We start from the raw sequence: 27,587 nt of genomic DNA, 5'->3' as shown, positions 1-27,587 counted from the left end.
TTTGTGTTTTTTGGCTTAGTTAAGTTGTGGTGTTTTGCTTCCCAGTCTGTAAAACTATGATAGTTTTATTTATATCCTTCACAGAAGTATTGTGCTGATAAATTCACTAAAAAAATGAGGAAAAATAATCTTGGAGATACTGGCTATGTCTGTATTTATGGTGGGTAGAGAAACGATGTGTGGTGACAAAATCAGTGTGACAATGGTACTGCACATCATATCTTTCCTAAACAGACCTTTACACACAGCCAAAAGGGCAGTGTCCACTTCTCTCAGCTCCTGACCCTTCCTGCGCAGATCTCAGGTAAAGGGCAAACCTGAATTTTTATTTCCATAAGTGTGTTCTCCCTTATACACACTGAATTACCACAGCATTTAGTTCTGAGCCAACTTTCTTCTCAAGAAGCCACTCAAGCTTTAATGAATCCTTTGGTTGATAGAAAATTAAACTGTGGTCCCGTTGAAGCAGCCAGAATCTAACTGCTGCTTTCAGGACTTAAAATGTTTCTTGAGGAATACTTAGTTTTCTGTCCCAGACCACTAATTATCGTCAGATAAGAATGAAGTTCTAGAAATGGGGGCCATAAAATTAATCTGAGATGAAAACAAGTGATTTTCTGATATTAAAATAAGTGATTTTCATATCATTCTTCCCATTTGTAGAATTGCTTAATAATTTATAGAAATGGCATTAAAGTATTGTAAGATGACATTTCTAACACAATCAAATAATCAGTGTCTTATTCCTTATGGAAAAATCTCATGAAATATAATTTAAATTAACCCTGTGCAGTACTATGGGAACTGAACTAAAATCTACAGATATTAATGACATATAATCCCTCATATCAAATCCTTAAAGGCTGCCTCACCTCACATCTTATAGAAAAGTCCTGGCTCATTTTCAAGGTTCTTGATTCAATTAAATTGGAGGTTTCCATGAGGAATAGTTATTGCCATTACAGCCCCATGAGCTGTGCTCACAACCCAGAACAAAAGTTTAAAATCAAAGAAAATCATCTTGTCAAAATAGTAGCGATAAACTTAACAGGAGCTGAACTGCAGTGGCTCTGCTGTGCCTTGGCATTCATTATGATATTGTCTGAACTTGGAGAGATATTTCTGTGCTTGTAATTAGCTTTCTTATCACTTATTCCCTACATAATTAGCACAACAGTGTAGTTATATGGATTCAGCCAGACAAGGAGCTTGTCAGCTAATTTATTCGGTATAAACGAATCACAGCTAAAATGGTTTTTATTTTTAATTTCCAGCACTGTGGCCAGCATGCATTTTTCAGAAGCCTGCAGTGTTCCTTCAGATAAACTAATGGACCCTAAAGACAATAAAGTCTCAGAGCAAACGTGGTTGTGCAGACAACCAGCAGCAGATCCTCAGCCTTAAGTATATATAGATAGCTCAATAGATAACAGACCCAGTGTCGTCCGAGGAAATAGCCTCAGGATGGAGCAACCAAGGGCTAGAGCTGTCTTTAGTTTGAGCTGCAGAAATGAGTTGATCAAAACTAACAGAAATTTTCCACTTCAGTGACAACTTCCTTCAAATATGAGTTAATTGGACGAGTTGTGCCTTCCTCCTGGCACCTCTTGGCACCAACGCATCGAGCTCATTGACAGCTTGAAAATAGAGCTGCTTCTGCAAGTCTTGTATCCTCTCTTTCTTCCAGCCAAGTGCATGTTGTGGGACTGGAGGAGTCCTTGGTGAGGGGTCAGTCTCAGTCCCATGTGCTGAGCTCAGCCTCCCCCACTCGAGAGCTCCTCGCTCTCAGTGTCAGGGAGATTCTGAAAGCCTTGATCAACGCCTAAGAAAATGTGAGTTCAACAAAGGCCTTGTCTGGGCTAATTCCTGTCTGATCCTCAGAGCAGTCAGTGTGTGACTCAGGGTCTGTGGGGGTGTCCCAGCACATACCAGCCTCCAATCCCTCAACATGTGGCAGCCTCTCCTCTACCCTGCTATCCAAAGAAATCCTTTCCCATGAGATCAGTGGATGTTTTCCTGATGGAGCAGCACAGACTCCAAGCCAAGAGCAATATGTAGAACAGAGCAGCACTGAGCCATGGAGAAACGCAAAGTACTCCACGTACAAGAGCCAACACAGCTGCTGGAACCATAAGGTGCTGCTCAGTTTAAGATCATTGTGTTATGATGTCATTTAAATTATTTTTCTTTCTTCTGTCTAAGCACTTGGCTGATGGTGAGGAGAGCTAGGAAAGGAAATTAAAAAGAGAAAAATATCAGACCTGGGTTTTGCCAACATTTTTTAGAGCTGGCTTTTTGTGGGTAGAGAAACTGCAGCTGTAATCCCATCTCTAAACATTTCTCTCATTGAGACACTTAGGGAAGAGAAAGAAGTGACTTGTTAGAAAAAGGTTTGGGTGTTTTATTTAGTGCAAATGGAAAATAAATACCAATGTGCCACCCTTAGGTAGGAAAGGTATTCCACCTGATTGACCTGAAGACAGCATTTACTGAATAAAAGGGCAAGAGTTTTCTCAGTGACATTGTCAATGTTTTCAAGTTAATAAAATGAAACCCTAAATGTTTAGAAAGAGAATAATACATAAGAACAAGAATGACTTTTTTCCTTCTGTATTAAGTTAGACAAAAACTATAAGCCAGCAAAAGAAAGAAAAAAGGCTTCACTATGCATTTACTGAATAATAAATCTGCAGGGGAGCTTTTTATTGATAATTAATGAAATTATTCTACCTAAGAACATTCCTGCTACAAAAAAACTTAAAATGGAAAATGGAATTTTACGCTCCTGGAATTTAAAATAAGTTCTTCTACTCTCAGTTATTTCATCCATAAATCTCAACAGACTACTGTTCAGGTTATTGCTAGTCAGATTTATGGCTTTGGGGTTTTTTTCTCTCTCAAAAACCTGTCAGATATTATCAGCTGTTTTATTTTGCAGATAAAAATATGGCCTAGTTTGCTGATTTTATGGCTTCTGCCCTTTGGTATTATTTATATATTATATTTTCTATTTGAATTCATTGGTACTTAAATACTGGAAAAAGTAATCACATTGTTTTGATGTCAATATGTAAAACTCTTACCCAAGTCTTCAGTACTTAGTTGCAAAGTAATCTTACAGGAATCATCCTGCCCAGGACAGGCAATGGGTACCGTGCTCAGGACAGTCAAAACATGCTCCTTGCCATCCTCTGCAATTTCTAGTGATTCTGGTAAAAACTGGAAATAAGAAAACAATTTTTAGATAATTTTGACAGGTAAGAGAGATGACAGATTAATCAGACAACACTGATATCTATGAAGTCTTAAGTGGTTTTAATCAATTACTAAGATATATAATTACTTTCAAAATAATAATCTTTATCATAATCTCCTCAATAATAATAAATTTTTCAATATTGATCTTAAACTGTATAAGGTAAAATTGCTGTTGACATACTTGAACATTTTTGGCAATTAGGAAAATGTTTGCAGTTCCCATATATAATGTGTAATTGCTTCTCATCTCCAAACCTGAAAGCTGACTTTTATTAAGCCTGAGAATAATACTGTGGAATTTATTTAATTTTTAATATCCCTGGCTTAAAGGATCTCCTATCCCAATGCAGGAAGAGAAATACCATGGCATTAAGTCTGGCATAACCTCATGGTCATGGACTCTATGTTTGTGGTCTGTACTGGGTGCAAAATAATTGCAATTTTTGGCCATTTCCCCTTCCCTACTATGGCAGGAAGAAGAATTGCTCTGCACATAAAATATTGCAGGTTTGGAGACCCCTGCCCCTGGAGAGAGAGCTTGGGTTGTGCCTTTTCTCTCTGCCCCTTGTCCTGGGAAAAGAGTAGAAACAGCACTCAGGGCTAGAAAGAAATGGGAATTTCAAGTCCCTGGAAAATTCTGACATTTAAAAAAAATCCTCAGAAACTGTTCTTCAGATACTACACAGAATGGGCTTTGAAGCCCCTTTCATGGAGGCATGACATTCAGATACTCAGAAGATCCCAAAATCTCTGGACTGCCAGGCTGACAGCCTAATCCTTGACTGGGGTTAGACCTGGTCCTTGCACTCAGTGTGAATTTATCTTCAGCACCATCTGCTTTGTAATGCCTGACCATAACAAGACAATGGATAAAAATGCACATTTTGTCTTCCCTTTGTTCTGCTTTAGTTACAACAGAACTGTGCATCCTTGCAGGTTTGTAGGTGTGTCTTCCCATCACACAAAGCCATTTTCTCAGAGTGAAAATCGAGGCAGCACTGCTTGTGATGATCATAACTTACGTTTCTTCATCATGATTTTCAAATATTCCCTAGTCAGTGACTCAGGGCCATGGGTGTTACCTTAATCCCAGCATAGAAACCTTTGCTGTCCTCAGGCAGTGACTGCTGCTCAGGAGTGCCCCTCCTAAAAGCTGAGACAGTGCAAAATACCTGTAATAAATAAATAAACAGCACGTGCTGTAGCATTTCTTGAGTAACATTCATATAAATATTCATCTTCCTGTTGCTCAGAGTTTTTAATCTTTCATTCTACTGCTGAAATATATTTTGGGGATTTAGGCTTTGAGAATATTTATGTGTAAATTTTTAGATTTGGAAGAATTTTTGATGCATTTAATAAAGAAAGAAGTATGGCTTTTGTCTCAACAATTAATCACATTTTATGCTTATGATGTGTTTTCATCTGCAGTTTTTAAACACCTTGGTTTACGATTTGAACTCATTTTACTAAGGAAGAATTACATTTTTCATAGGGGTTACTGTCAGAATTCAGAAATTTGCGCTTGGGATCCCAGACTCCAGTCTGTCCACTGGAACAAATATCTTCTCTCTGTACCATGTTTGTAAGCATTTTATTTTAAAGTTTAAATTAGTTTGACACTCATCCAGTCTCAGAAACTGTGTCAGCAATAAGAAAAGCTCATTTTTTTTCCCTTATTGTATTATAAAAGATGATGCAGATGTGCCTACGGGGTTTATATTGTATTAAAAAAAAAAAAGAAAAAAGAAAATTCACCCAAACCAAAAGCTCCCCCAAACACAATGTACCAGGACACTTATGTTGTATTCCTGGCACAGCCACACAACTTTTATCTCTGCTGAGCCCGCACACCATCTGCCAACTTAATGTTCCATTGGTTTCAGAAAAACCAAATTGCAAAAATCATTTCTAGGATCATAAGATTAAAATACAGAAATTTTCCTTAAAGCAAATGACAATAGACTCTGAAACTGTACTTCTGAATATTTTTTTTTTAGTCTTGGAAACGAAGTAACAGATTGTGACATGTTAAATCAAATTATAGATACTCAGATGACATATTTATAGCTGCTGACTTTTTTAAGCCTCAAGTAACCCACAAGGAAGAACTGGACCAATCCAATTTATTTTCCATTATGACAAACACCTTTGGATAGATTTTCCAGCATCACTCACTGGCCATGCTGATGCCTGTAGCTCTCACCTGCTGGCTCAGGCACGACCCTCACGACCACTACCTGCAAAGCAGGTTCTACACCAGGATATTCGCAGATTCATGTGCTGTATGGGCTGAATTACAGCCTGCAATATTTCCTTTAGCACCCTAAAAATTCCTCCTCGTTGCCATCAAATCATGAGTTTCCTCCAAACTGAAGAATCTTCTTTCCTACCTCATTTGTGCACAGCAGAAATTCCCCACCAGCAATACAGGGTGGTTTGTAGGGCTGTGGGGAAAAACAAGTGTTTTCTGTGCTCTTCAAGTGGATTATTTCCAGTTCAGCTCAGTCCCAGGCTTATGTGCCCTTTGGGATGTTTTTACCGTCACAATTTTTCTCACTCTCTTGCAGACAGCCCCAGACAGTTTGGCCCAGTGAAAATGGTGTCGTTTGTTACATTAACAAGATGGAAGCCTTGAGGTCATACTGGGTATACTGGGGGAAAAAACAGGCACAGATCTCACCTCACCCAGATACTTTACAGTTAAAATTCCTCAGATATTTCATAGTTATCCTGTTTGCCTCTGAAGGAGGGCAGGTTGCTGTCTCCTCAAGGTAATAAGCCCCTGTTATCATTAGATATTTATTATCTCAAATCCTTCCCTAAAGGTTCATGCTTAGCTTACAGACTTTTCAAAACAGTTCTTCTGCTGGGAAGGCAGAAAGTGAGAGCTGATCATGCTCCTGCAGCTTCTCCTGCCTCTGCCACAGGGAGAGTCTGCAAAATCAGGATCTGACAAGGCGGTGACAACACAGAAAGAGTTCAGATAATGCATATTCCCCCTAACAAAAAATAAACAGCACTGACCCCCTTGCAGAGCTCATTGAGCAGATCACATGCACCCGCATTGCAGATGATGTCTTTGCACTCACTGGGCTGTTTGCACTTTTGGCTTCAGTGCTTTTAACCAAAAACATTCACACTGAGATTCCCCCTGAGCACAGCACAAGGAGCGTTTGTGCCAGGGAGGGAGCTGCAGCCAGAGGCAGCAGGGACAGGCACAGGGATGCCCAGCACTGCCAAAGGCATTGCCTGGTGATCTTCCCCAAAATGATATTCTGGCAAATATCAGAACCCAGCCTCGTTGTATTTCCTCTCATATTTATTTTAGAGGTATATTTTATTGATAAGGCACCAAACACTCAATTAAAAATTTACTCCCTAATGATACACTGAGATATCTGTAGACCATCAGTCCATCCCAGCTCAATCTTCAGTGCTTTTGGAGGTCAGCACAAACTTTAAAAATTCAAAATGTATGGACAGCCATCACAATTTGCATTTCATTTATGTCTTTTTATATCATTCCTTCCCTTGTCTTGCCTCTTCCTTGTTGGGTGCACACCTCACAATCAGCAGATATGTTCATCAGCTGCTGAGCTACAGGTTGACAGTTTGTCACATAATTATGATAGTCATTCCAAGGAGGAGGTATTTTTTTGCCTTCAGCTAAATACTAATTCTTTTTTTCTGCACTTCAGTAATCAACTTTTTCTTTCTCTTTTCCTTTTCCCCCCCTATGCCCATCTCAGGATGCAGCCTTTTTAAAGCAAAGAGATAAAAGCACCACTGACAGCAGTATGCTGATGGCCGTGACAAGTTAGGAAGTATTTTTCCACAAACTCATTGGATCTGTTCTATTAAAAAAAAAATCAAATTATATTTTTTCATCATATCTTTTAAAGGGACAGGTGTCCTTGGACAGGATGACTGGATTGCTTCTTAACATGGAATGCTTTCCTGTGCTGGGAAAACTTCCCATAGGGCAGAAAACTTCTAGGCACAAAACTCTTGCCAAAAAATCTTCTTAGCTAAGAAGTGTCTCCCTTTATGTCTGTTGGAGCAGATTTTCCCCTTCCATGGACTCCAATGGAGTTGTACCCATTTTGACATGAACCCCATGAGGAGCTTCTTTAGCTAAAAGCAGAAGTCAGTCATTAATTTGGTGAGGGTCAGTTAGTTCTGTGAAACAATTTAGGAGAATATTTTAATCCTAGGACCTGTCGCCATAGCCGGAAAATTTCTCCCTAATAACTTGAACATTAAAATGTGGCTATTTTTCCCTATAGCTTTCAGAATTTAAGTTTCCTCCAAATCAAAACAAATAGTAGAAAACAAATAGTTGTTTCTACTTATTTTGATGATAAAAATGTCTTCAATTCCACCTTTTCCCCTAACTAAATCTGAATGTAGCATGGGGAAGGCAGGCTGGGGCATGGATGGGATGTTTGCCAGCAGATCCAGCTTTGCCCTGTCTCCTGTCCATCAGCCTCTCCCCCTGGGCTCCTACAGGGGCTCAGTTAACAAAGACAGCTGTGGGAAGCTCCATTCTCAACAGAGGGAGCTATTTAGGGTTACCCACTGCTGGCCATTCCCTCAGCAGGGAAATCTGGGTGCTGCTGGAAGCTGCAGGTGCCTGTTCTGAGGATGGTTATTAACTCTGGACCTCACTCCTGGAGGTGCATGCCCCGTGTCAGAGGGCAGAGCCCCTGCAGGGCTCACAGTCACAGCTAACACCCCTGGATGGGAGCTGGAGGGCTGGAACCACCAGGCCAGGTGAAAGGTGTCTCCTGATGGCTGCCAGGGCACTGGAGCCCATTGCCTTCTCCATGAAACACTAATGGGCTGGGGTTAGGAAAACCTGGAGTCACCGCTCTGTGGGAGCTGTGAGGGTGTGTGGGAGGGAGCTGTGGTTTACAGCCTTGATGAAAGGAGCAAAGGATGAGCAGAGCTGAGGGATGACATTTCTAGGGAAGCTGGAATAAAAGAAAAATAGTTCTCATTAGCTCGAGAAAATGATCTGGCTGTAGGTTTTTGCAGAAAGGGGTAGGAACAAAGTCTCTGGGAAGGCTTTCCAGAAGGGTTAGCAGGAAGGGGAAAGTAGGGAGAATCTGTCTTTGATTTAATTAATGAACTAGACCTTCCAGCTTTAGAACACAAATCACTCCCTGTGAGGGGCTGTTGGCTGTGGAAAGGAGGGAGCAGGTGCAGCTGTGTGACCTGGCACTGCGGGTAGTCCAGCTCTGCTCACTTTGCTGCTGGCTGTACAGGAAGAAGGCAGCTCTTCCCACTTGTCAGACGGCCAGGCAGTGTGTGGAAGCTGACTCTAGGTCATTATTCTGCTAAGGAAGGAAATTTTCCCAGGGTAGTAGTAAGGTGTTTTATCATCTGCAGAGTTTTGCTCATCAGCTCTCTGACCCTTTCTGCTTTAAAATCTCTGTTCAAGTTCACCTAGAGTTCTGTTTCTGCTGGGATGTTTCTCATTTTCTGCCTGAAGGTTGAGGAAGAAATTGTAAACTCAGCTGTGACCTACAAACAGGCAGGTCTTCCTACTCCTGTTGTTGATTTTGACAAATCCAGTGGTTGGGAGGGGATTAGTACTTAAGTAGGGGAAATGCCACTTTGTCACTTTGGAGTCCAGGTGCTGGTGCAGACCTCTGAATTGGGCAGAGTCTGGGTCAGTGAGAGCTGAGCCAAGGGCAGGACCTGAGATCTCATCTCATCAAAAGGCAAGATGCTGACAGCCACTGCTGACTGAGGGTCTGTAAGGTGAGGCCTTACTATTTCTGGGACAGGAGAAAGGGCAAATCCTCAGGAAGGCCTTCTAAGTGCTTGAGTATTTCCACAGGTATAGACTTAATATGATTTAGCATTTATGAGCCCGTATGCCCAGGATTTTCCATCTAAGTGCAATAAATGTAGTGGATCCATCATCTGGTATGAGCTGCTTTTCTCCCCTGAGCTGAACTGGGACATCTCTTGAAGTGCTTGAAGTGACAATAAGACAGAAATCCTATTTCCTTGAGAGATGAAGTGTAAGTGCTCTGCAAGATTTGGCTTTCTCCAGCACCAAGAACAACAGGATTGTAAGATCTCTTGCCTCATCTTAAACACTGGAGGTGTTTAAGGCCACCTTGGGGTTTGGAGCATCCTGGTCTAGCAGAAGGTGTCCCTGCCCATGGAGGGGGTTGGAACTGGATGATCTTTGGGGTCTCTTCCAATCCAAACCACTCTATGAAATTTCACCCTTTTTCCCTTGTGAGAGAAAAATAGTTATTTTGTATATTGAGGCAGTAATTTTGATATCTTTTTGGCTGGGGCATAATCTCCTTCTCCTCCATGCAAAACAGCCACTTCTCTCACAGAGCTCAGAAAGTCTGGTTTTGCTTAAACATTCTTATTTTACAACGAGCACCATGGTTTATGTAGGGTGACAATTGCTCCTCGCCATGTGAACTTTTGGATTGCTGCGCTGAGCAAAATCTGCACAGTTTTCTCCTAAACACCTTTCTTTTTTAGCATAACTCATTACTCACAGTGTGCTGCTATAATTTATAGATGGCTGTGCCTCGAGGAATGAAATGACCTCTGTCACTATCACATAAATAAGGCTTAGGAATGCCAGGATTTTCATATCAGATGGAGTAGGCTTCTTTCAGAGCTTATAGAGAAATAGTGGCATGTTATAGATTTATTTAAGACTGCAATAGTTTCATGAACATTATGCTGCCAGCATTACTGTCTGAAATAACAAAATTGGAACCCAAAGATGGGGGAAAGAAAGGACACATGATGGCTATTAAAAAATAACTGGCTGTTTAGTCAATACAAGTTCAGGAATGTTGGCTGGTAAATCTCAACTCTTCTCTAAGGTTTGACTGCGTATTAAAATATATCAATAGCTGTTCCATTACATGACTGACCTATTACCTGGAGACTTTTTTACAGACAAAGAATAACATCGACATCAACCACCCAGAAAGTGATGTAAAAAAAAGTTGTCTTGCTTGGCTGTAGTTTTTTGTCAAGAAAGGAACTGAGAAGATGCTGATTTCAGGCCATGAATGTATGGAACCAAATGCAGGTTATCGTGCAGGTAGAGATAATGACTTAAAAAGGTTCAAAAAAGACAAGTAGTTGTCAAAATGCTTCAAATTCTCTGTCCTGGGGGACAAATTCTGCCTTGAATACCCCTCATGCACCCTGGCAGTCCACAGCCTTGGGGATGTTACCACTGGGCTCTGCATGGAGAAGGGAAAAAGTACTGGAAAGTGCTCCTGATTTATTGTCTCCTCTCTCTTGTAGCTTTTATCAGTGCGAATGTGGCCTTTCTTTAATGCTGCCTGAGAGAATATTCTTCCACCTGCATCTCCCTTGGGCAGGTGAGTTACCCATTACCTCTGTGTGGCGGAGTTCGGTACCCAGGGTTTGATTTCCCTTTTAGTGGCATCACCTTTCCCCTAGGGTAGCCCTAAAAATGCTGAATTTCTTCAGATTTGTATCACTGGAAGTGAGAATCTTCTTCTTTTTGATTCTAGTTAGACACCCAGACTGGGATGGCAAACAGGGTGAAATGCTTTTTTAAAATCTTTATTTTGTAAAAGTGAATTCTCAGTAGCAGCTGAAGCATCATTGCTTGGTTTTCACCCGTGATGATTTAAGGATAATTTTAATTAGTCAAATAGGCCATGAAGACCTTTAAAGAAGCCTAGCAAGGAAGAGAACACTTTAGTCTCACTAAACCCACTAAATTAAACACGTAGCTACAGCAGAGGACAAAGAAGGGCTTACTGGAAACTTAATACAATAAAAATAGTCTTAGAGAGATTTGGCAATGCTACTTGTTAACAGAACCATATTTTCTCTGAATCCCTCAGGATTGTTAAAACAAGATTTGAAGTGATTGCAAATGAAATTATTTTGATGAGACTATATCTTCATAGCACAAACTTTTCTTAAACTTGCAGAATTATCTGCCTCGTGTTATAACATGTGAGAGCATCATCAGTCAGATTCTGAACTGGGCTAAAGAAATTGTTATCTTTGTCAGAATTTCTCAGGCCATATCTGAAATAATGTGTTCAGTTTGGGTCACCACTACACCAAAACTTGTGGGCAGGCTGGAGAGAGTCCAGAGAAGGTCCACAAAATGAGCCAAGGCCTGGGAAACTGTCATGTGATGAAAGGTTGAGAGAAATGGGTTCATTCAGCCTTGATAAAAGAAAGCTTAGGGGAAACCTCATCACCATGTTCCAGTTTTTAAAGAGTGGATACAAAGAAGATGGAAGGTCCCTTTTTACAAATAGTAACATGGAGAAGATGAGGGAAAATTCAGATTCAACACAAAAAATAATTTTTTCTCAATGAGATCAATTATCCATTGGAATAATCACAGCAGTGTTGGATTTCCCAGCATCCCAGAACACTTCAGGTTCAGCAGCAAAGGGTGCTTGGCTGTCTTGTCTAGACTATGCTTTTGCCAAGAAAATTTAGACCAGATGAACCTTAAACCCTCTGTCTGGGCTGCTATTCTCTGATTCCATGATCTCAAAGAAGAGCTGCAAAATACCAAGACTATTTCCAACCTACTTTTAACACCAGGCCGTTATCCCTATTTATTCTTTCAGTTTGCTGTAGCATCACTACTGTCCCTTTGCTGGTAAAAGTTATGAACCTAATTTAACTTTAAAAGTCTTTTTTCTGTACCATAAAAGACCATGAATTCATACATGAGTCAATTTTTTTCACATCTGTATTGGTTTCTGTTTTGTTGTTGTTGTTGAGAGCAGATCATTGTTGCTGTGTAAGCCATCAAATATACTTCTTAAAGATTGTTTTGTAATGAACTCTATCTTTCAGTATGCTATTCAACCAGGAATTTGAATCAGAGAGGCAGAACAACATGAGAAAAAACCATAAAATGAATCTCCCTCTATTTTAAAAGTAACAGGTTTTTTTTTTTTTTTAATGTGAAAAGATGTTATTGTGTCTCTGATCCATGGATATAAAAATTACTGAGTGCATGCAGCTGAGCCTGCCTCTGCTGCAAAATCTCACAGCCGCAAGGTACAAAAAGTACTAAGGAAAAATTGTCTCAGGCACATGTACCCACCACTTATACAAACTTCACAGCATTCAAGGTGTAATGTAACTGCAAATATTCAATTTGCCTTTAGAATGTGGTAAAATACCTTCCAAGAACTCAATGCAATTCAAAGAAATATTACAGGTCCTGAACCGGGTTAATGGTATTAAACAATCTTGTCGGGAAACAGTTTCTGGTCTTTTTTGGGCAGCAGCCTTAAACATAAGGAGGAAGGAGCAGCACCGATAAAAACACAAGAAAGATTTAGGGAAAAGGTTTGATCCCATCAGGGTGTGTGACCCGTGCTGCTGAGGGCAGGGTGGCAGTACCGTGTCTCCCAAGCGGAGATTTGCGCCGTCCATCTCCACGTAGGAAAACGGCTGCGGGGTTGTCTCGTGGTGGATCTGCTCCCTCTTGCCAGGGCTGGAGAGGCGAGACCAGAGCACCCTGTACTGCACTGGGGGCTCAGGGGAAGGGGGGCTGTAGCTGCACTTCAGGTGGACTCGGCCTTGTACGAGCTCGGGAGTGATCGCTGGCTGCAAAGCCAGGCTTGTGAGATTGTCTGGAAGAGGAAAACAAAAGAGGGATGAGCACAAAATGGTATTCTGATGTCACAGTTGTTCACCTAACAAGAAGATGTCAATGTAATTAAACATGGGAGAAACACTACATTTTATGTTCCTGTGACTTAATTAGTAACCATGCAACTAAGAAGGTGTGTTTCATATGAAATGCAAAAATTGTTAATTGTGTACTGACTACCTATTGTTGTTATACCATCTGACCTCCTGGCTTTCAATGTGGTTTTTTTTTATTTTGCAGTGACAGAAACATCATTGAAATGAAGCATTCAGATTAATAAAAATTAATTATTCTGGCAAAGGTTATCAGCTTTACATTTCCCTGGAGCACATCCTTTTGATCCAAATTTTGCTATAAGCTCAGAGAGATATGAGAAATCATTATGTGGCAGAGATAAACTGACTCCCAGAAAGCAGCCAGCCCCTCTTGCCTTGCTGTGAAGATCCTTTCCAGGCTGTTTTAGCATGTATCTAGGCTAGATCTGCTCAGTAGAATCTCCCTCTGCCCAGAATAATGCCATTGCTCTAAAAATACAGCTTGCTTTCTGTAGGCTTCAACAAGTAATGAAGTCTGAAACCTTTCTTCCTGTTAAACTCACCTGGAAAGTAGAAACAAAGAGAGGTATAATAGTGTGAGGGGATGTTTTTCATCTCTAGAGACCCAGACTCAAACAAAACATGAAGCTGGTTCAGATGCTTTGAAAGGATAAATTAAGTAACTTTTTTGGAGGAGTGTAGAAAATATAATATGTGGGAACCCAAGAGAATAAAATATGAAGCTGTTCCAGCAGAACAGAAAACCAATGTGTTAACATCTGTCCAGGGCAAACAGCAAGAGGTAAGAAAAAGAAACAAGTTACTTAAAAGATGAATAAAGACTAGCTGTTTATGCCCTTTTCTATTTCGTTTTCTTAGAGAAGCTGCCTCAAACTGCAGCTTGCATCATGACTGTGTGCAGGAAGTTATCCCAGAAGGACAGAGTTAGTTGATCAGCTCACAGGAGGATGTGAGTGGAATTGCAAACATGAACACTGCTTTTCCCAGTTGTGTCCTTTCTGCCAAGTTATAGAGTTTTAAAATCATTTTGTTTTGCAACTCAGAAGCTGAGCTGACTGGTGTCATGCTCCTGAACCTCCAGCAGAAGGGGCTGGGGAATTGACCCTGACACAAAGCCATGACCATGCCAGCTGGACCCAGCTGAGCCTCCTGTGGTGCAATATTTACAGCTGAATTTAAGCAAGTGAGGTAAAAATATCCAGTAAAAATACTCCAGATTTGGGTGTTTTCTATCCAATGCATGAGACTGCAAAAACATCCTAAAGGCAAGAAATTAGACTCTGAAGGACTGAACCTCATTGAAAACGAGACTGGGATAGATGGGAAGAGATAAGCTTTCTCCTATTAGAAATGCAGGTTACTTTACATCACTGAACAGGGTGAATCATCAAATAGGACAAGATTATTCCCCCAAAATGTATTGGCAAAAAAATCCTTTGAACAAGAGTAGTGGAAATCTTATAGTTTATAAAAAATCCAAGCATAAGCTGAAAAATGACTTCATTGAGCTAAAACGTAATTTCTGAGTAAGAATCGGTTTCATTTATTTTAATGGATTTTTTTAAATTTCAAATGGTGAATTAATTTCATGTTCTTTGAGCCCTTCTTCCTTCCTCTTCTTCAAGTGGGAATGTTAAAATATTGATAAAGATAAGAAAATATTTATCTTTCTCTTCAAAATCTATTTAAGCTTGGATTTTGCCCGATTGAGAAGCTGATAACCTTAGCTTCTCAGTGTTGCGTTTCTGTCCAAAATCACTAAAAGAAAAGTATAAAGGTAATTTTTTTCATATTGAGAAAGAAACATGTTTTCTGGTGAAATCTATATGCACCTGGCCATGCTCCAAAGTTCAGGAGGTTTAACTGAATGAGCAATTGCTTTCTGCTTTCCCTTTGTTTCCTAGCTACCAAACAGGGGTTGCATCTCTCGTAGCAGGCTGAAAATTATTTCTGACGAGAACAATTATATAAATGTCATGAAAAAGATGTTATCAATTTAGTTTGGGGTTGTTTTTTTTTCCTTGCAGAGTTTCAGAATTACTGTTTTTGAGGGGGGATACTGGGTTATTAAAGATAAGAAGAGGCCTTAGAAACAGTATCCTGGATACAGTGCCTCGGTACAGCCGAGATGCCTCTGCTCACTCACTTTGCAACTTCAAGCCAAAGTGGAGCCAAAGACAGTGGGAAAGGTTACATGTGAGCTGTAACCAAGCAAAGAACGCTTCAGTAATACACACCAGATTACATTTTGCACTGGTAATAGGAGCTATTCTTCAGGAACACCTTGGACTGCCACTGATTTATTTTCTACATGCTCTGCGCCTTAGCAGGAGTGACGCTTGACTCGCAAGGTCACTGTGATGTACATTGCAACACTGGGGCCTTTGAACACCCAGCCTGAGAGGCATAAGTAATCTTATTGATAAATACTTTACTGGTCCTCACCTTCTGCACAGTAGCCCATGCATCCTGGAGTGGGCTGCAGGAGGTAGACAAAGAAAGCGCCGCAGTTCCTGACGGCGATGGGGATCCGGAACAGGCAGCAGTCCCTGGTGCCCCCGAAGACCTGCCAGGTGGCACAGCCCGTGAGCCTCTTGCTTTCCCCAGGAGCTGGCAGGGATTCAGACTTCAGTGACAGCCACACCGGAGCTTGTGTCCCACATTTGTTCATCTGAGGGTGCACACAAAAGGGACTGTTTACAAGTGTGGTAAGACCCTGTGGAGATCAATAAAACCCAAGATCTGAGTGTGGTGAACCTGGAGGGTCGGTGAAAAAGCCATGTAATTGGGGATGAAAATGTCTTGCTCAGTTTTGAGAGGTGGCTTTACACAGATAAAACGCTTAAAGGGCACAATAACAGGATTCCAAAGTATTTGCCTCTGGTTTTTGTTGGTTTGTATGAAGAAGATGAAAGAATGAAAGCAGGCTAGATCACCTGCCTCCAAAACAGCTGCCCTGCTCCTGAAAGCTCCTGTCCTTCCAAAACACACTGGACCTGTTTGTGGGGCCTGTACCTCTCCCTCATTCTTGAAGAGAGACACATGTGAAGGGTGGACAAAACATATGTGCAGGATATGAATGACTTAATTAAAAATTTTTTTTTTTTTTAAATTTTATTTTTGCTTTCAGGCTTTTATCTATTAACAAATTCCCTGAATGCCCTTAACACAGGAAATCCCAAGGCAGAAGGCATTGGTCCTAAATGGTTTAAATGACATCATGTTGAGTCACCGCTGAGAGAGACTGATTTCCATTTCCCAACTTAGGGATGTATGTTCAGGAATCCCAGATTTGAGCTGCCCTCTGTACCTGTCAGGCTCTCTCCCCTGAATAAAGGAACATGGTTCTCTAAAGCTGTCTTTAATTTAAACACCTTGGTGAGGACATTAGGTGTAATCAGGGTCCTATTAAATATACAAAGCCAATTACAATGGTGACTCATTTTTCTGCACCATTACCTAGCATTTGCCAATATGCAAAGCACAGAGATATTTGAGCTAAAGTTTGGAAATTATTACCAAATACTGACAATAATTTTCTCTCAGATATCATCCATATTCAGCAGAGCATGACAGCTGCTGTTGCTTTGCATTTCTTCAGCCAGTGACAGTGAACCATCTCTACTAGTCCAGCTTGGGGAACGTGATTCCTCCCAGTGTGAGTGCTTGGCTATAAATCACATTGGGGAAAAAAAACAAACCCCAAAACCAACATTGTTTTCCCACTGACACAGGTTTGCTGCTTCACTTTCAAGATCAGAAGTTATGTGTGACAGCACGGGAAGCGGTGAAAGTCAAAGGATAAATTTATTAATTCACGCACCAGTGCCCTCCTGCAGTTTGAGTTGTTCCTGGGAGCTGTTCAAGCCAGAAAGCAGCACTAGGGGAGAAGGGGTGCACACCCAGGAAAGCAAGGGGAGTTGAAAAAAAATCAACACCGTGACATGACACAGTCTGATTTCCATTTGGAGCTAGTTACTGTCAGGCTTCTGAAAACAAGGATTCCAGGAAGACACTGTTGAAATTGTTCAAGTTTGTTGGTTTTTTCCCCCTGGAAATGGTCATCAGCCGAGCAAAGAGACTGACCCTGCCTTCCCTGTTGGCTGTCTTGGTGGTCTCACAGGTGGCACTGGAGCTCACACAGTGCAGCAGCTCCCTGGGGAGGAGAAGCCTTCCAGCACTGTGTGAGCAAAGGAGAAGAGGGGACCAACATAAAAATTCTTCCAGGTGGAATTTTAGACCAATCCCTTCCTTTCCTTAAAAGCCATGTTGTGAGTAACTTTTAGGATGTTTGTTCTGTTTGTTTGTTTGCAGCTTTGAGGTACATGGGTGTTTTCTGTGCTGGTAAAAATACAGATGATGGGAATTTGTTGTGTCCTGATGAACTTCTGACCTAGAGTGCGAGATGTGGTGTGAAGAAGCATGTTTCCAAAGCATACACTTGTAATGACCTGGGAGAGTGGAGAAAACAACAACCAGAGAAGCAGCATGGGTGAAGAGGGAAGGATGGAAACTGGAGGTCAGAGGTCTCTGCTTCATGCTCATCTGGATGTGATACCTGCAACCTGAATTTCACAGGGAAACCACAAGCTTCAGTGCCTCTGCATGTGTGAGTAAAGATTACTGGACTGGAACATCCTGTCTGAAATTACACTAAAATGCAGGCATTAGGGAGCTCACCTTGGAGGTATTTGGAACCACACAAGATGGGAAGAATTAGTTATGGGAGCAAAGCAGCAGGGATGAGTGAGCATTGGATTTCAGTGGATGTGTACAAACTCAGAGAGTCTTGTAGGAAACTGTTTGGTGAGGAGACACAGCACAGCCTACCCATCCCAAATGAAAAAAAATACTCCTACAATTCTCTGTAAAAGAACTTTTTTTTGCTTAGAATGAGCTATAGCATCCATCTGATGCTGCCTTTACCAATGTAACTGGTGCCAACATGTCAGTGCTGCTCCACTGGGAGTGCAGCTGCTGGGCTGCCTCTGGCCAGGCACAAACAGTGCCTCAGTTTCTCTGGCTGCTTGACCTTGGGCGAATAACAAATCACTGACTCTCTGTGTACCTCACTTTCTTATCTCTCAACCGGAGGTGGAGGTGGCTGAGATGGGAATTGCACTTTGGTGCCTTGCAGCAATGCTGGGAAGATAATTCATTAATGAGACACCCATCTCTCTGCTGTGCTGGGGGCCATGTAGATAAATAGATGTGAGTGCATTCTGGCTGTGAAAAAAGACAGAAAGTGATCCATACATAAAAGTGGGCCTGGATCTCTTGTTAACACATGGAGGAAAAACAAATGCTGGAAGAAGAGGATGGTGATTTTCCCCCTCTGTTTTTATCCTCACCAGAAGTCCGTGAGCCATTTCAGTGCTGGAGAAAATGTGGATTAGCATCACTGACGTCAGTGTGCAGCTTTTTGATAAACCCCCACTGGGATCTTCTGCGTTTGCCCTGGCAAATCTTGCACTAAAACCACTTGAGCGAGGCAGTTTGTTATGTAATGTGCACAAATTACAAGCAATGACCAACCCTTATGAGGGTAAAAAAAATCAGACTGTGAGACAGAAAGTCATTGTACCAAACTGTAATACAAGATTACAGGCTAGCCAAGGAAGGATTTTGGTATAAATCAAGTTTTTCTGTTTTCCTGGAAGCTCTATGAAACACATGAATTTATTTTCTGTTATGAGCTGCATGTGGTCCTTCTGAATCAGGCAAGTTGCCACATACTAGCCAAAAGGATTTGCTGCATGAGACTTCTGTGAATTAGAAGACAGACCTGGGAAGGCAAGGGCAAATGTATATTCATGTATTCAAGCAGTAGAGATAAGAACAGAAAAAAACAAACCCAAAACCCAAAAAACCCCAAACAAAACAAAGAAGCAAAGAAACCTAGAAGAACAATCTAGGAGAAGAGGCTTCAAAGCGACAAAATTTTCTAGTCCCCACTGTGGAATAATTTGCATTGAATTTTGTAGCTGTCACTTGGGAGAGTACCAGAAAACTGAATACAGAGGTAGTGAAGGATTGACATTTAAGACAGAGCATTTACCTGCAATACCTGCAGTCACTGCTGCTCCAAGGATATTGGAGAGACGTGGGAGCCTCACACCCCACTCAGCAGCATTTCCAAAGGGAAGGAGGAATTGCACAGCTGCCTCTACAGGAGAGCAAGCTCCACAAGGTTAGGTGTCCAGTGACACAGCTTGCACAAAGGAGAAGAACTCCAACACTAAAGGGACACTTTAGGCTGTTGACAGCCTTCTTTAGTATCTTTCCATACTTTATCCAATCATAATTCTTTTTTTTAATCTTCATAGCATTTTATCAACCTTACCCAATTAATCTTTGCAACACCTCTATGTAGCAGGTAAGCATTCATTAAGTATTTTTGAATCCTAATTAGGCATAAGATAATAATTTAAATAATCCAATTTAGAAAACCTAAACAATAAAAAAAAATTGTTTTTCTCTTTTGCCAAAACAAGGGAACAAGAGATTATTGTTTAATCCAATGAGGTTTCCTTCCTTTTGCTTGGGGTTTGGAGTATCAACCAGTTGATTGATTGAACACTGTGGTTCTTCATAACTGCACAAAGAAATCAAGCTTGATTGTTCTTGTCACTTGGGTACTGCTGAAATTATGCTGTTAAAAATAAGTAGCACCATATGTGAGGAATGCATTGTTTTAGTTGGATGGAGATGGAAGGCTTTTTGGTGTGCTGCTGGTTGGCAGTTAAAGCATTGTGATTTTACATCTGTTATCCACTCAAAACTTTACTTCAGCTTTTTTTTATTATTATTTCTTTGTAGTTAGTAAAAGTAAATAAGTTTGGGTTTTTTTTTTTAATTCCAGTCTGGGGCCAAACTCCACAGAAATCAGTTTACGTCAGGAATATCTGTAGTAGCAATTAAACTGGTGCCTGTCTTGTTTTTCTTTTAAGCACATGCTTCTGAACAATAAAGGCTGTAATTTTAATTTCTACAGAAGGGTTTTTGCTTGTCTGAAAAACAAACAAGAAAAACAAAGGTCCTTCATACCTACCATTATAATCTGGAATATTCATGTATATGTTCAAGAAAGAATTACAGATTAAATAATACCTTGAAAGTGTCACTTGCTTTTAAATTCATGGAACAATTGCAAATCAAAGTGGGGCTGGATCCAGAGCAAAATAATAATTGAAACAAAATAATAGATTAATGGCATGCAGCTGAGGTACTGTGTTTTGATTGTGAGTGTAAAATGCTCTAGAAGAGGTTAAAGAGGACTGGAAAGTATAGAAAAATAAATCCCCTTCTCTAGGGAGTGGCATATTAAGCATCGTGAGCAGGTTAGATTTGACATGCTTTAACATGGCCTTGTTTTATACACCAAAGATTAACATTTAACACTATGTTTGATCCTAGTACACATGTAAAAAAGTAAACCTATATTGCTAAATGAAACTACTGAGTAAACACCAACCCATAACTGTATAACATTATTCAATGTAAATTATTAATTTACACACGCACATTTACAGCTGTACACGAATTGAGAGCATACTCAGATTTGTAGAGGGTTTTGCTCATTTAGAGGATGAAATTTCTGAAGAAGGGTACTGAAAATTATCTTGATACCCCATCACAGGCAGGTATTACTGGGCATTTCCCAGACAGTCTCATATCCATAAGCAGCCTGTAGAAAAGCTTGCTACAAAATTGTGTATGCCAAAAAATTGCAGTTATGGGGCTGGTTCATGGGAAAGAAATTAATTTAAATCACAGAATCTGTGGAGTTGGAAGGGACCCACAAGGATCATCAAGTCCAAGTCCTGGCCCAAGAGTCACACCAAGTGCCTGTGAGCATTGTTCAAACACTTCTTGAGCTCTGTCAAGATCTGTGGAACTTCCTTGGAGTTCTTGGAGCTGTGACCACTTCCCTGGGGAGTTTTTCCAGTGCCCAGCCACCTCTTGGTGAAGAACCATTTTCTAATATCCAACCTAATCCTCCCCTGACACAATTTCAGGCCATTCCCTCAGGTCCTGTCACTGTCACCAAAAGAAGAGGTCGATGTCTGCCCTTCGTCTTACCCTCACAAGAAAATTGAACAACCCATGCCTGAACCCAGAAGTTTCTGAACCAGGGATTGCTGGAGATTGTTAATGTGCAAAAATGAAATTATTCCTCATTCCTGCCATTCCCTCCAGAAAAAGACATTCAGCTGCTGGTGAGGACAAGCACCTGGGGCCAGTAGAACTTGTCCATGGGAAGAAGAGAATTTTCAGGCCATTTCTGGCTTTGCTGTGAACATGGTGTGGCATTTGAATTTACATTATAGGCAGCAGTGTGCACTGGTCTGCTGTAATCCACAGATCGATCTTTTATCTGACTGTGGAGCAGATCTTCAATAACATTAACATGTGATGTTCCCTCACATTTCTTTTTAGTGTTCATGCCTCCCATGGGGCTTGCCCATATGTACATGAGTCTAGATGTGTATACACCCTGTATTATTTTAATTCAGAAGCTGGAATTTCTGTAATTGATGTATGTTTTCCCATACTGGCTGTTAAGTACTTACCTGTATTTTTAAGAGATGTTCTGTTGAGCTTTAATTTTTCCATCTTTTGTTCTTCCTCTGAAAGTTATTTTACTGCAGTCTGGCCATGTCTGTGTATTGTTTCTTGCTTCTTAATACACTGCCTTAATCTTAGTAAAAGCTTCACCATACTTTTATTCATTTAGTGTCTTTGCCTTTCACAGAAAATTTGTCAGTTCTTGAAGACCATACCATGATCTGTATCAGCAGCCTCAGTACCTGAGGATCTAAAATTTGCAAATTTTTATTGGACTTCTACTACAATATTTTTTTGGATAGGGAAGTGGCTGTGGCCAGAAGTGCATGTCCAGGATCCAGTAATTGCTGTGCCTCCTTTGGGAGCACGGGGGGAAAGGCAAGGAAGAAATAGAGGGAGGAAGGTCAGGATCATTTGTTACCTGCCCTGAGAAATTCAGCAGGCAAAGCCTAAATTGGAAAGCTCTTTCAATCAAAAGCATTTTGCCACTGGAGGAATAAGTTTATGGACAGCAGTTTGATTCAAGGGACGGCAAGTTCAGGAATGCAATTAATATTTTCACTTTCTCTGACATAAAAGCTTTTGGGTTTTTCTTCTGTCTTTTTTTTTTTCCCTTTGTAGCTTGTGGGGTTTTCTTCTGTCTTTTCTCCATTTTTTCCCCCTTTTTTTTATTAAATGAGGGATGAGAAGCAGCTCTTTAAGAACTGCTGCTCTGCCAAGCTTGCTGTGCCCCTGGGCTGTGGCCCCAGCATTCTGGGGCTCTCACAACCCCTGTGTGTGGCCTGGTTCTTCTCTCTGCTGAATGTAGGACTCCCTGTGGTTATGGAACAACACTCAGGGACATATTTTATTGTGGAGGTTTATTTCATGGCAAGATTCAGAAGGCAGACACTGGAGGCTGTGGGAGCTCCATCCCTCGTGTCCCCCAGCACGTGCCATTTGTCCTGCCACGCTGGGCAGGACCTCCAAATCTTCATTAGGCTTAAATCCCTCCTGAGCTCAATTGGGTGACAGGAATCCTTACCTACCAGCACTTTGAATTAAGAAGTTAATCTCATCCATCGATAAGCAGTTAATTGTATCTGGCCAGTATCAACACGATATCACCGGGCACATATTTTACAAGGTGCTGGAGTAATGTATTTTTTAATTCTGCACCTGTATTGTAAGGCTTTATTTGGTCTCTTTTCTCTTCTGTCTGTTCAGGGTTTTGTCTTTGACTTTTTTAATTAAAATCAGGTCGCTCCAGCCAGACTGGAATGTCCAATAATAACTGCTTATTAAGGAGTGGAAGCTGCGCAGTTATTAATTTAAATTATTTTGTTCCAGAGGTTTTGCTGAAATTAAATGGAAAACCAAATCAAACAATGATTTAATTAAGTGGGAGAGACAGAATGTAGAGGCAGATTTAGAAGGTGAAGATCTAAAAGAAGCGTATTCTTCCAGTTTTGACATCTAACAGATGTAATCCTTCATCAGCATGGCGAAGCAGAGATTTACTGTCATTCAGAGGATAATGAAGAAACCAATGGCAAGAATTATGTTACAAGATAAGAAACTAAACTAATGAATATACCTTCACAAACCTGAATGAAAAACTCCAGAGAAGAGATTAAAAGAAACAAAGCATGCATTGTTAGACAGCAATCTCATACAGCTGAGCAGTGCTACACACTCAAAAATTGTTAAAATATAATGAAAAATTAAATAATATTATAGAATATATATGTGCACTTATAGAGCAACCTGGAGAACTTCATAGCGCATTGGGAGATTTGAGGATGCCATGAAATTAACCTTTCAATAATAATCCTGCGAAATTATTAATGTTAATAAGATTTATAGTTTATATACGCAAAGTGTTAGAAATTCTACAGAAATAACAGCTGTCTCTTAACATTTCATTAAATATTAAATGATTAAGATAAACCTCAGTTGTGACAAGTTCACAGGTCCAGTTTGAATGGATATAAAATGTTTTTGCTAATTTTGAGAGGGTTCTCCAGCTAGAGTAGGCTCACCCAGTACCAAACATCCTGGCACTCTAGGTTGAATATTTCATCTTCTAAGTAATTTATGGTAATTAGTTTATTATTTTCTGAATAATTTTTAACTTTATGTTTGAAATTATGCTAACCTCCTGCAGTTGGGATATTTGAGGTGGTAATGACTTTAGTGAGGGGCTCAAGTTGCTCTGGTAACAATGATTGCAAGTTAAACATTATTGTCATACATATTAAACACACATAAAACCAGATAATTATTGCTTTGTCTCTTTTATAAAGTATTCTTATGTGGTGGAGGGATTTTTGCTCCACAAAGCCATTAGCATACTTATGAAACTAAAGAATGCAAGAAATTATTCAATGCAGAAAAAGATTCAACTTTAGCTTTTCTTTCAGTTTCCCCAGAGGTTGCTTTAAATATTATTTTTTTATGATTTCTCCCTTCTGATTCCATCAGCAGAAGAAGTCCCTAACTCATAATAATTTATATGGAAAAGAGTCAAGTTGCAGAATCCATTCTTAAAGCCATACAGTTGCTTGGAAAAAGCACAGCTTGAGGTGACATAGACAGTTTACTCTTTAGAGCTGGAAAACACCTGGTTTTATGTTGGACTGTTTCCTAGCCCGGTTGAATATTGGCTGCTCCGTAGGGATCCTGGTCTCTGACTAATGCCCTTGCATATGACAGTGGTAGTGTTGGTTTTGGTGGTGGTGGTGGTGGTGGCAGTTTTGTTGCTGTTGGTTTTATTGTTGTTGCTGTTATTCTTGTATAATAATAATAATAATAATAATAGCAATGATAATTATAGTAATAACAACAAAAACAATAATAAATGATAAATGATAAATGATAAATGATAAATGATAAATGATAAATTATAAATTATAAATGATAAATTATAAATAATAAATAATCATCATCATCATCATCATCATCATCATCCAAGTGGTTTTCCCATTTCCACCCACCTCTCCCCACTGGTTACACAGTCTAGGAGAGCACAGAGAGGGATGAGGAGGGAAACTCCCCGAGAGGGTTTATTGCATCTCCCCAGGTTCTCCTGACCTCGACACATCTGGTGGGCATTTCCACGGGCCTCTGGCCCAGCATGAGGCGGTACCATGCCGGTGGCAAGGAGTGGTCACACACCAGGTCCTGGCTGGCCGCTCGCTGCAGCTCCAGGGAGTCGAAGCTGGTGCTCCTGAGGGGATTGCGGAGGATGCGGTGTCCCCCCGGCCAGCACTCGGGGGCTGGGGAGCCTGGAAAAGGGAAAGCAGTAATAAGTTAATCACTTTAATTCCACTGGATGCTGCTAATAGCTGCTTAAATCCTATACCCTTTTCTGTTCCTATTCTTTTTAGGATTGGGCTAATTTTCAAGGCAAACGAATCCAGATTTAAATATATCAAAGTGCAAATTTTGTAATATAAAGATTTTAGTTATCTAGATTTTCATCATATCTAAATCAGGACCAAGCCCCTTCACCTTTTAACGTGATTTCAGCCTAATTTTTGGGATTAACATCTGAGTCACTCCTCAGAAATCAAGTAGTGTTTTGAGGTTCCAAAGCCTTGTGACCTTTGAAAGTATGTGGGGTTTTAATTTAATTTATTACATGCATGAGCGCTTTAATCATGAAATAAATTGATGCTCAAGTGTAAAGTGCACTTTGCATCCTTTTAAATATGTGCTGAGAGGATTCAGAACAAGAAATGTTACCAAAATAAAAGAAGAGAAATGGTATAGAAACAACTGTAAAGGGTTTTGAGAAATCAGCTCAGGTTAGGCTTGCAAATATTGAAGCCACAGGTCAGACTCACTTGAGGCAAAAAGCCAAACACATCAGGGATTGTGCATGTGCATCTCCAAGTCTGAATCAAAGCTGCTGCCCCTTGATGTGTGTTTGTTTACTCACCTGCCCTGTTTCTTTTCATACATCTCTTGACTTTTTTACAGAATATTCAATTCTTTTCTTCCCACCTAATAAAAAGAAGCCTTGTGGTGATTCTGTTAGAAGTTGTTTATCTCCAATGAGCTGATCATGTAGCAAAAAATGGCCTTTTCTCTGTTATCTGAGGCATTCCAGGTCCCTTTTCCCCACGTCAGCGCTGCAGAGTGGTCACAGGAGGGGATGAGGTGGAGCTGCTCTGCTCTGTGTCTCAGCAACAGAAGGCTCAGCTAATTTCTTGCTGCAGTAATCTTTAATTGCTAATGATGATGTAAGAGGCAGAGGCCACATCACAGGAATTGCACAACCTGGCAGTTAGCAAAATCACCTCTTTTCACTGTAAATAGAGCTTATTTATGTGGCACTGCTGACAGAGCCCTCCCCATAACTTAATTTTTCAAATGTCACTTTTCAGATTGTAACTCTGCTTTAATATTACGCCAGTGGCACCCTGAAACACATTTATCATTTTTATTTTATTGACAAGATACTCAGAAGGTCAAAGTCAATCCATTTATGGCAGTATTTTTAAAGATTATTTTGATTGTGCCAAAGGCAAGGCAATGGTATACAAGACAAATGGGGACAAAATGTAGCGTAACGAAGGCTTTATTGCAATTTTCAGGGAACTAAATTGTCAAAGCCATTGTAATTCCAATGCAAAATTCAGCTGAATTAATACAATTGCCTTTTTAAATAAAAAAGAAATGCCCTAAGCTTTCCTTTCCTATAGGTAAGAGACATTTCAGAGAGGGAACATTTGGAAATATTGCACCTCTAATTAAATATGGGCTCAAATTCCTTCCCTCAGAAGTCCTTTCTGGAGACCACATGGACACGTCCTTTGCTAATTCCCAACCCAAGGGAAGTTGTGACATTTCAGCAGACCAACTATTTTACAAAAATGAAAAGTTTACCCTTTATTTAAAAGCCCTTCAAAAAATGCAGACCCTTGCTGACCCCTCCAGTACCACTCAGAGCTTCTGTTAATGGGAACAGAATCTTGGCTCCTGATGCCTTTTGCTTGCCTGAATTAGCTCCTGTCTGAACAAAAGGAAAAGGAATCTAAAAGCAAACAGCTCTTTGCACGGTATTGCCACAGGAATCTTGCAAGGACATTGTGATATAATCAATTGCATCCACTTTCTCAATAATAATAATATCAAATCGTGCCTTTAGATGTAACTAATAGCCTTCTGCTCGATATGTATTAGTTATAATCCAAATTCACACCACATGTTGTGGTCTTACCAGTGATTAACTACTCTGTCTAAACAATGCAAATATATCAGACACTGACACATGGCTAATTATTTTTCATCCCTGGCATGGTTTTGTTTGCAGTAGTTTAGAAAATGCTTTCTCACATTAACACCAGAGGAGCTGAACGCTGCAGATGGGCCTGGCAAAGGCCAGGGAGGCACTTGGAGGAGCACATGGGGGAGAAATGCAAGGTCCCTAGGGAGAGCAGTGCTCATCCAGTAAATTTAACAGGATTTGGCACAAAAGCCATGTGTTCTGTCCCAATGGAGCCCTGGCTCAAACAGCCACCTCTGAAGGTGTATTTTACCCTGAACTCCCTGCCAGAGTCTGTTCATGTACCTGTGCCTGGGTTTAGTTATGCTGGCAGGCTGTCATTGAGGAGGCAGGATGGAAAATTGATCTGCTGTCAACTCCCCTGGAGCCAACCTGACGGATTTTGTTCCCTGCCTGACGCGGATCAGACCGGGGCACGTGGAGCTGGTGGCACAAAAACCCTCACCCAGCTTTTGCAGAGAGCCATGGGCAGAACAAACCCTCAATTACTGAGTTCCCCTTGTAAAATGGTGCTTATTATGGCCCCATGACAGGATGATTGTAAACTTTAACATGCAAATTGCGGGCTGTGGTACAAGTTAATTACCACTGGCTTTCCTGCAGAAATAAATTAATAAAGCATCACTGTAATCAGACTTTATTATAAAAATGTTATTTAAAAGAAAACAACAAGAAGGCACAGCCTGTCCCTGTTGGTTCTTCATCTGAGAGATGCCCACTTGTACCTTATGGTGGCTGCAGCTCCATTCAAATCAGATGAAACCTT

The 27,587-nt window shown here is 40.5% G+C and overlaps 1 protein-coding gene across 1 annotated transcript in view; it reads right to left on the bottom strand.

Moving 5' to 3' along the window:
• The window catches only part of LOC102112104 (von Willebrand factor D and EGF domain-containing protein-like), a 130,264-nt gene extending 104,774 nt beyond the window's left edge, over positions 1–25,490 (bottom strand). Inside the window, exons 1-6 of the mRNA XM_088058618.1 lie at positions 25,472–25,490; positions 24,622–24,815; positions 15,427–15,652; positions 12,673–12,905; positions 4,341–4,430; positions 3,084–3,219 (exon numbers count right to left, since the gene is read on the bottom strand). Coding sequence (XP_087914744.1) covers positions 3,084–3,219; positions 4,341–4,430; positions 12,673–12,905; positions 15,427–15,652; positions 24,622–24,815; positions 25,472–25,490 — 898 coding nt within the window. The remainder of the gene's footprint in view (positions 1–3,083; positions 3,220–4,340; positions 4,431–12,672; positions 12,906–15,426; positions 15,653–24,621; positions 24,816–25,471) is intronic.
• Positions 25,491–27,587: the final 2,097 nt, after the last annotated feature.

This window comes from Pseudopodoces humilis, chromosome 8, assembly GCF_049639895.1.
Source record: "Pseudopodoces humilis isolate 2021_Gansu_Grassland_sample_001 chromosome 8, ASM4963989v1, whole genome shotgun sequence".
Classification (NCBI taxonomy): domain Eukaryota; kingdom Metazoa; phylum Chordata; class Aves; order Passeriformes; family Paridae; genus Pseudopodoces; species Pseudopodoces humilis.
This window is presented reverse-complemented; position numbering and strand designations above follow the sequence as displayed.